This window comes from Histoplasma capsulatum, genomic scaffold (assembly GCF_000149585.1).
Source record: "Histoplasma capsulatum NAm1 scaffold_1 genomic scaffold, whole genome shotgun sequence".
Taxonomy (NCBI): domain Eukaryota; kingdom Fungi; phylum Ascomycota; class Eurotiomycetes; order Onygenales; family Ajellomycetaceae; genus Histoplasma; species Histoplasma mississippiense.
This window is the reverse complement of record NW_001813982.1, coordinates 4,986,980-4,996,034: the sequence shown is the minus strand read 5'-3', so window position 1 is coordinate 4,996,034 and position 9,055 is coordinate 4,986,980. Positions and strand designations below refer to the sequence as shown.

Genomic DNA, 9,055 nt, shown 5'->3' with positions numbered 1-9,055 from the left:
CATTTTTGAACAAACTGGAATCAAACTACATAAAGAAGCTTGAAAGTTTTCTGAGCTGGAAGGAGTCTTACACATGAAAGATTTAAGTTAGGAGAGTTGAATATATCAATATTGCTACAAGTGCTCGAGAGAATAACGGTCGGATAAATTAGGGTCGACAGAAAGGGAGTTAAACAAAACGAATATGAGTTAAGGGGAAACAGGAAACAAAGGGAATAAAAAAGGCGAAGCACCTACTGTCCGGATATGATTCTCCAATACTCGGGAGATAGGCCATCGCATGCTCAGTATTTTCCTTAGCAATCACAGTAAGATTGCTAATCTGGAATTTATCGTTTCCTGTCAGGTCCTCGAGCGAGTTCTTATAATCTTCCGCGACTTCATCGGAAGCAAGTCCTGTAGACATGCTGGGTACTTGATATGCCGATGTAATCGGGAAAGGATCAAGAACAGACAACAACAAAGGATATCGCAAGAAAGAGCAAGGGAAGGAGAAATGGAATAGAGAACGGAAATGTAACCAGGGCAAAAGGCGAAAGAGATTTCCCTTGGAAGTTTGCGAATTGTCTTGTTTTAGCCAGGAGTATTGTGAATGGATTCTTTTTCTTTTTTTTTTCTTTTGTTCTCTGTCTTCTGTGGTTGTTCCCTTCCCCTCCCTCGTCTTTCCAGTGAAGCCGCAAGCTTCTGCTAATTTGAGAGTGCGAACGAATTGACAAGAATAGGCACGACAGAATTTGTAGAATGGTTGCTAAGCTATTCTCTTCAAAAACTTGACAGACAAGCCGATGTGAAACCCCAGCTGCAAAAGTATGTATCCTTCGTAAACCATCCGCCAACCAGTAAGACCACCGTACAATGCCGCCCGTCCTTTTCCCCGTACTTCTCAGCGACGAATGCCAAATACCCCAACAGTGAGCGTGCTGGCAGCTAAGGAAAATGCCCTGGACGATAGTGGGTGTTATGGATATGTTTGCCGATGAGGCAAGCCAAGGAAGGAACCCGAGATGCAAAATTTGGAAGAGGACGACGGGGAATGATAATTAGTAAGTACAATTGAAGGCAAGAAGAAAACAGAATATCAAATCCAGGGGGGCTGACGGAAGCGGTGGTTATCTATCCAGGGATATTCAACAAAGGAGCTGGGGTGATGTTGGAGTTGGCTGGAGTTGGTTGTCGCATGTGGAAGCTCGCTGGAAAGGATTTGATGTTCTTCAGAGCCTGCTGCATGAGTCAGCTGAGTCCACGTGAATCTCACGTGAGCCCAGGGATGTGGCTTGTTTCGGAATGCCTTGCACTCCCATCATTGCTTGACAAAATCGTACAGAGGATCAGAGAAAACAGTTGCAGTTTATATGAGAGTTGAAAACGCCTCTATACAAATGAGAGCATCATCTTCAAGAAGCTACATAACCCCGCTACATTCCTCTCATCATTTTATAAATTATAATTGATAGATTTGAATCATGAATCTATATCTATCTCTGTTATTAACATAACATTTAATACCTGATGATAAGTACCAGTATTGATGGAGATATTAAAAATTGAAGTTTTGTTATGAATGTATACTAATCTGTATGAAGTAATAGAATTCAGAATAGAGAGCACCCACCTGCCACTATCTGCCCTCTGTGAATAGAATATGTCTCATAAAAAGCACTCTGTCTACATACCTACCCACCACCACCAATCCATATCTACTAATGATTCTCTGTTCGTGGAGGTGGGTAGGTAGGTAGGTAGATAGAGTGCTCCAATCGCTCCATCCAACCACCACCACCATTGATCGACATCTATTAATGAGCATATACATTGGTTTATATAGTATCTAGCTAGCTCCGACAGGTATTTTAATATAATATAGAATGATTTGGTGATGGTATCTTCTATTTCCTTGAGATCTTAGCAAGTGTAGCTTCTGAAGATAAAAAGTGGCATTCTACAACAAGCTACGTCACTTTCATCCAGTTCATATCCATCTATCCTTAAGGAGAGTTAATCTCTGTTACTTACACTGGAAGTGCCAAATTAGGTTTAGTGTGTGCCAGATGGAATGTGATTGGCTCATCCATCAGTGGACTTGTCAGATGATAGTAGTAGTCCGAAACAAGTTAGTGTTCTGAGCGAAGTGGCGGAATCTGGGTCGCAGTGTCATTCCACGTCAGGATATCGCTCCCAAGCAACGTTGGATTAGTTGGACGTTTAACCCATCTTCACTCGTGACAACCTCACCATGAAGATCCACATCTTAACTCTACTCTGGGCTATTCTTTTGCCAACCGTCCTCGCTGAAACTCGACTGGGACCAGAGAAGGCAGTGTTGGTCACTTATCCTTCAAAAACACCTGACTCCATCATCGAAAAGGCTATACTCGCTCTCGAGGCCGCAGTATGCAACCTACCTATCATGCTATCCATTATGGAGAAATCTGATTGCTAACCAAGCCTTACTTCAATGATTTGAACAGGGCGGAGAAGTAACTCATAAGTTTGGTAGGTTGCTGCTGCTCTCATATGTACTGTATATATTTCTACCGGAATGGATGCCTAGGGGGAGTTTCTGCTAACTCACGGCTTTGTTATTCAGTGCTGATCAAGTATGGTCCCTTCCGCACTTTTATATCTCTATTTATGCCACCCGCTAAGATGTTGGAAACTAGGGGCTTTGCTGCAACTGCGCCCGCAAAGGCCTTGGAAATGCTTTCATCATTGTCGGTTGACTTTGTTCCGTGGATCGAAGAAGATCAGATGGTCACCGCCGACGGCGACTTGTCATCCGGCGTCAATAAAGCGTAATTCTTGCAGAGCAAACCATCGTCGAGCAGAAAACCGTATTCTGGCCTTTCGTTTATGACCCAATCGCCCTGTTTTCTGATAAGTTTTCCGGCTACAATAGAGCCACTATCCGTCCTCGGTTGTCAGATGATAATATGCTTTCTTTTCAGCAAAGCCAAGGAGGGCCCGCTAGGATGCAGCGCGTCTGACAATCGCCGCGTAATGATACGGCGTTGCAATACCATAGTTGTATATCTATGTTACTCATTATTTTTCATTTCTAAACTTCATTATTTTTTTGTATAGTTCAAACTACTTGCCATAGTTGACGGAAAATGTGCTGGCATGACTGATGCATTAATCATACCCTTTTTTTTTTGGATTGATTATTGAAAGCAAACATGATCCGTAGACGATAACAATGAATGCTGTAAATATATATTTAACTCTCGCATGATGAGCCCACTTAATACCGAGGTAACTAGTGGGTAACTATAGTGTGAATCCACATAAAACTGCGGTGAGCGCTGCTCGCTGTTTTGCTTTTGTTGCAACTAGACCCTTTCCCGGGATCTCTGACGCTAGTTTATTATTAGGCCAGTGACTTCTTCCAAGCCCTCGAATCGCAACTCCTCACCACCTATGAATATACAAACGCGACTTGCAGCAGCTAACCACCCCGTTTCTCGCCTCTGTCCGCGTGCCATGATGCTGGATCATTCTGGCTCAAATTCCTCGCATATCGTATAAACTCGTGTCGCACAACCCCGCATCACAATGCTCTCCGACCTCATTTCCTCAACACTCCTCGAATGGATCAACAGTTTTGATTTGGGCACAACCATTCGATCCATTGACCAGTTGAGCGATGGCTCCATCCTTTGGGATACTCTGCAGGACATTGACCCGCAGTACTTCCTTGGAGAACTACCAGAGCGTTCACCCTCAGACCACTGGGTCCCACGATGGCAGAACCTAAAACACCTCCATAAGGCATTGATCAGTTATATAAGGAATCAGAACGATGGCGAAGTACCTTCGGGCCTCAATATCTCTCCTGACTTGAAGGCCATCGCAGAAATGTCGTCGATGAAGGAAACAAACGAACTCCTGAAGTTATTCCTTCTTGCAGCCATTAGTTCGCCAAATGCGGAAGCCTACATAACGACCATGCAGAAGCTGTCCACATCGACACAAGAAGGGCTGAAGGATATTATACAAGAAGCACAAAATCCGTCTGATGAAAGACTGGAGGAACTTGATTATGAGCTGTCCACCAGACGAGATATGCCCATGGACCCTGAACTGCGCTTCGAGGAACGCTTCGGAAAGGTGCTGGCCGAAAAGGACAAACTGTTCAATGAAAAACAAGAACTTGAGAAAACAGTGGAGGATTTACATGACCGCTTAGCTCGACTTCAAGAGAGCCACGATACGGTTTTGGATAGACTCACATCTACTGAGGATCGCTTGATGACCCTGAAATCCGGGAAGGGGGATTTGATACCGAACGCCAAAACGTTGGAGAGCAGAACGCGCCAGCAGGAGGATATTATTGCGTCTCAAGAAGCTAAAATCCAGGCGTCTCAGGACGAAGTCGATAGTCTACGGATGACTGTCGAGTCATTACGTGTAAAGAATCAGAGATTCCAAAAATTGCAAGATGACTACGACGAAGTGAAGAACGAACGAGACCACCTTTCTAGACGAGCAAATGCGGCGGAGAAATATCGACAAAAACTCCAAGTTAGCCACGATTTCGAAAAGGAGAATATCGCGCTCAAAAATCAGGTCAAGGATTTACAGCAGCAATTGCGAGATAGCGATATTAACCAGAAATCTTCATCTGAACGGGACGTGGAGCTGGAGGAGTACCGTCGCGTTCTCCCAAGAATAGAGCAGGATCGTCACGAGATTCAAAATGTTAAGAAGCAGCTAGAATTTAACAACCATGCTCTCACCGAGAGGCTTCAAAGCGCAGAAGATCAACTTGCCAAGGACGAAGCCACCATCAGCGAATTGCGGGACCGAATCCGGGAACTTGAGGGTCTGGAGAGCCCAACTACACCTGGAAGCACAACTCCAAAGGCACACGGGACTTTCCAGAGAGATCTTGATGAAGTTGGGAGACGAGAAGCACAGTTGTTAGTATCATATGTCTTGTAAACAGTTCAAGTGCTAACTAGTTCTAGGAAAATTGAGAATGAAGAGCTTAAGCGGGAGCTTGAGAAATTCACCAGCGGAATATCGCCTTCGAGCGTAAGGATATCCCAGTACCAGTCACCTGGCCACAGAAACATGCTGATAGTCAATCCCAGGATACCGCAAAAGCGTCCCCTAGGGTTGGACTTGGTGATACTAAATTTGCAGAGAAGTGGGAATCACACCTTCCATTTACATCGACTAAGATCTAACGAATGTCACAGTGATGCATATAGAAAGCTGCAAAATGAATATTCAGCCATTCAAAGGAAACTTGCTGATGCACAAAGCGAAATGGAAGCAATAGAACAGCAGCTCCAGGATTCAAAATCCAAACGTGAGTTTATGCATTTCTAAGATAGAATTCATCTTGCGCCTCTCTTACTGATATTGTCGAAGTGGGCGGGGTCAGCAAGGAGAAACTCGACATGGTCGACGCGGCAAACGACTCTTCTCCCCCTGACTTGCTAAAAATTCGTGATGACGTGCATGCCCTTCGAAGCAAAATCCAGGATCTCGAAACCAAGCTCACTGCCAGCCAGTCACTCGTCCAGAATGTAACTGCTGAACGTGATTCTGTCCGGAACATGATCACTAAGAAGGAGCAAGAAATGCAAGGCGAAGACCAGGCTACCATGGATGAGATGAAGAAGCTTCTTGACGAGGTTACCGCTAGGTTCAACAACAATAATGCGAACGGGCCTCAGCTCTCAGGGACCGATTTACTCAGGCAGTTTGCGGAGACTATGGAGCGGAGCGCTGAAAATATGGCCAAAAGAGCAGAGGTTAGTTCGCATAAAATTTTGCCTCCCAAGTTTCTGTTTGCCCATTTGTTCCTATCATCAAAGTTTCCCAATGGGAAATTGATATATGGCTTTCCTGGTTTGGCAATGGGTCCTTCCTTGTCTCCAAGTCCCTTGTACACGATGTCCAACACTTGGGTCTGTCCAAAACACCCCTTTTTACATCCAATAAATACAGCCAGAACTAGAGGTTGACCATTCGTAGATCCGGAGCGCTCTGGCACTCTGGCAATGGTTCCTCCTTTTCGTCGCGCTTGTATTTGCAATTTTTCATCGCCGACCCCGTGCCACTGTATTTTGACATTGAAGCGTTCCTTTCTCCATATATCTCTTTCAAACCTCACCCTCGGGGTTCTAATGCTAACTCGGAACCGAACGATTCGGGTGAGTGCAACCAAAACAGCACATAACCAGCAAACAAACTTATCAAATCCCTACAAGACCGGATCCAGCATTCCGAGGAACAGGAGTCGAATAAAGAAACTGAGGTATACCTATTTAAACTTCCCTTTCTATCTGCAATCATAAACATAACTATCCCATGGAAAATGAAATTACTACTACTACTTGCTAGCTCGCTGTAACAGTTTTCGGGACGAAAATAAGAGAAAAACGTGTCTAACTAAATGTCTACATTAGAAAAAGTTCATGCAAGTTATTCAACGCCAAGCCCGCGAGATCGCGCTCATCTCATCTGCATGGTACGACCAGCAGTCCCGACTGCAGAACAGCAACGTTTCCATGCTGCGATACAGACACCCGGCAAGCACCAGCTCGAATGGCATGGAAGTCCATCGAAGCTGGCTTGCGAAGCAAAGAGCGCTTGTTTCGGGAAGAAAATAACCATGAAATACTATATATCATAATATATATTCAACAGAGATAGAGTTAGAAAGCGAGGAGGTTTGATGGAGGAAAGATGTTTTTTGGAGCAACATGATCGAATGTGGGGGAATATGAACATCGAGCGCGAGACCAAGGCCGTCTAGATATAGCTTTTCTAGTTGTGATTTGTGCGTTGGAGACAAGTTGCTATTTCTATTATCACTATGTCCATTTTCGTTTTTCCCCCCGTTCTCTTCGCCATATTAGACATTTGTGTAATGTGTTCTTTCTTTTAATCCTGCATTTTCATTCCATTTTCCCTTTATTTTTATCTCCCGCATTTCTTTCCCCTATCCTATCTTTTTGTTTTTGCCCACTCCCTATTGGATGTATTCAGCATCTTGGATTCTAGTCCGATGCCACAATCAACTATCCTTCCCCCTCTTTTTGTATAAATTGTTCTTCCCTAGAGACTGCTTTAAAAACAGGAGGCGGATTGACGGTGTTGAGCAGCCCACTGGCATTTCTATCCCTTATCCCTTCGCTATATATTCCCTTTTCCCCATATACTTACGTTCAAACAGGTCTGCATCCGTATTCCACACTTGACTTCCACATATACCCCTTTCTGTCTTAGTTGGACTGTTTTTAAGTTTGCCACTGCGCTATATTTCAACTCTCATTTTTTTTTTGCCTTTGGATGATTTTCACCTATACAAGTAGACAAAATCATTTCTTATGTTTTGCTTTAGATTCCAGCGCTCCAGATTTCTAATAGTACGACTTCTAACTATATTATTTTGTTTACAAGCAAACACCTTTGTTTTTAGTAAATTAGACAACCTTTCGCATACATACTGTACTAGGACAGTAGAAATTTGGAGACAGGGGACAAAAAATCAACTAGGAAAGGCGAACTTAAAAAGGAACTAATATCCCTATATATCCTGCATTATCTAAAATTTCCGAAACGGTCTCAAATCGGAACCTTGAATAATATATACATATGCTTGTTGTTATACATTCTGCTTCCTACTTTTGCTTACTTTTTATTGACCTGGCGGCTGCAACAGGAGTTCTATGTCGTCGAAGGGGAAGAGAATAAAAAGGAGGGGAGAAAAGGAGCTGGGAAAACCCACCTCTCTGGAAGACATTGGCAATTCCAATATACGCATATGGAAAGTAGAGAGAGAATGGACAAGATAATCGCATCCCCATTTAAGCCCACTGCCTCGGATTCTTCAAGACGTTCATCAACTCTCTTTCCCTTGCCTTATCGTCACTATCGATTGCATCGCTTTCATCCCCCCCGCCAGGAACCCGAGAACTACCATCATCAATTCTTGTTCCCGAGACGGGATCCATATACTTCCACTCGGCCGTCCGCGGTAGACTCATCAGTATACTCTCCACACGTGCACCAGGCGTGCGCAACCCGAAGCTCGTACCGCGGTCATACACGAGGTTAAATTCCACATACCGGCCGCGACGGAGTTGTTGCCACTCCTTCTCCGCAGGGGTGAAAGGCATATCCTTGCGCCTTTCGATAATGGGGATGTACGACGGGAGGAAGGAGGCAAGGGCATCCGTGACGAAGGAGAAGAGGGCTTCCTGGGCGTTTTGTGAGGAGGCGTGGGAGTGGGGGTGGAGTGTGGAATGGGAAGAGCGGTTGAAGAATTCTGCATCGAGGTCATCGAAGAAGATACCGCCGACACCGCGCGCCTCACCGCGGTGGGGAATGTAGAAGTACTCATCGCACCATTTTTTGAAGCGCGGGTAATAAGTGCCGTCATGTTTATCGCAGACGTTCTTGATTGTTTTGTGGAAGTGTTCGCAGTCCTCTGGGAATAGGTATGAGGGCGTTAAATCTGTCCCGCCCCCAAACCACCAGTTCTTGTCGCCGCTGAGCGGGTTCTTTGGGTCTGCAGTCTCGAAGTAGCGGTAGTTGAGGTGGACGGTTGGGGCCATGGGGTTTTTTGGGTGCAGAACGAGGGAGAGACCTGCGGCGAAGAAGTCCAGAGAGTCGACGTCAGCGGCGACGAAGGACTTGTGATCTGCGCGCATCTTCTCAATGGCTGGGCGAGGCAGTTTGCCGTAGACAACTGAGACGTTGACGCCAGCTTTTTCAAAGACGTTACCATCCTGCAGAACGCAGGAGATGCCACCGCCGCCGCTGGGGCGGCTCCATGTATCAGATTTGAATGATTTTCCATCAATCCTGGATAGTTCATCCACGATCTTCTGCTGGTGCTCCTTTATGAGCTTCTCCATCCGCAGACGCATTGGCGAGGTTTCGGTGATGGAGGTTTCACGTTTGGTCGCTTCATCTAGTTCCGCTATTGAGGGGGCGTCAAGTTTGGATTCATTATCGCCGGTTACCTGAGAGTGTGGATTAGGTTTTATCTAGAACGTGGATAGAATCAATATACGAATATAGATTTTAATTTACC

The 9,055-nt window shown here is 45.0% G+C and overlaps 4 protein-coding genes across 4 annotated transcripts; 3 read left to right on the top strand and 1 right to left on the bottom strand.

The window, feature by feature from the left end:
- Positions 1–855: 855 nt before the first annotated feature.
- Positions 856–1,248, top strand: HCAG_01407 (predicted protein; the record flags this gene model as incomplete). The annotated part of the gene is made up of 2 exons (XM_001544310.1): positions 856–911; positions 1,122–1,248. The coding sequence occupies 2 exons, from the start codon at positions 856–858 to the stop codon at positions 1,246–1,248; spliced, it is 183 nt and encodes a 60-aa protein (XP_001544360.1).
- A 985-nt stretch (positions 1,249–2,233) lies between these two features.
- HCAG_01406 (predicted protein) lies at positions 2,234–2,796 on the top strand (the record flags this gene model as incomplete). The annotated part of the gene is made up of 3 exons (XM_001544309.1): positions 2,234–2,389; positions 2,469–2,493; positions 2,588–2,796. 3 exons carry the CDS (start codon positions 2,234–2,236, stop codon positions 2,794–2,796), a joined length of 390 nt encoding a protein of 129 aa, XP_001544359.1.
- A 756-nt stretch (positions 2,797–3,552) lies between these two features.
- HCAG_01405 (predicted protein) lies at positions 3,553–6,623 on the top strand (the record flags this gene model as incomplete). The annotated part of the gene is made up of 7 exons (XM_001544308.1): positions 3,553–4,919; positions 4,968–5,034; positions 5,094–5,149; positions 5,214–5,314; positions 5,377–5,762; positions 6,233–6,268; positions 6,420–6,623. 7 exons carry the CDS (start codon positions 3,553–3,555, stop codon positions 6,621–6,623), a joined length of 2,217 nt encoding a protein of 738 aa, XP_001544358.1.
- Positions 6,624–7,823: 1,200 nt separating this feature from the next.
- Positions 7,824–8,888, bottom strand: HCAG_01404 (coproporphyrinogen III oxidase; the record flags this gene model as incomplete). The annotated part of the gene is made up of 1 exon (XM_001544307.1): positions 7,824–8,888. The coding sequence occupies one exon, from the start codon at positions 8,886–8,888 to the stop codon at positions 7,824–7,826; it is 1,065 nt and encodes a 354-aa protein (XP_001544357.1).
- Positions 8,889–9,055: the final 167 nt, after the last annotated feature.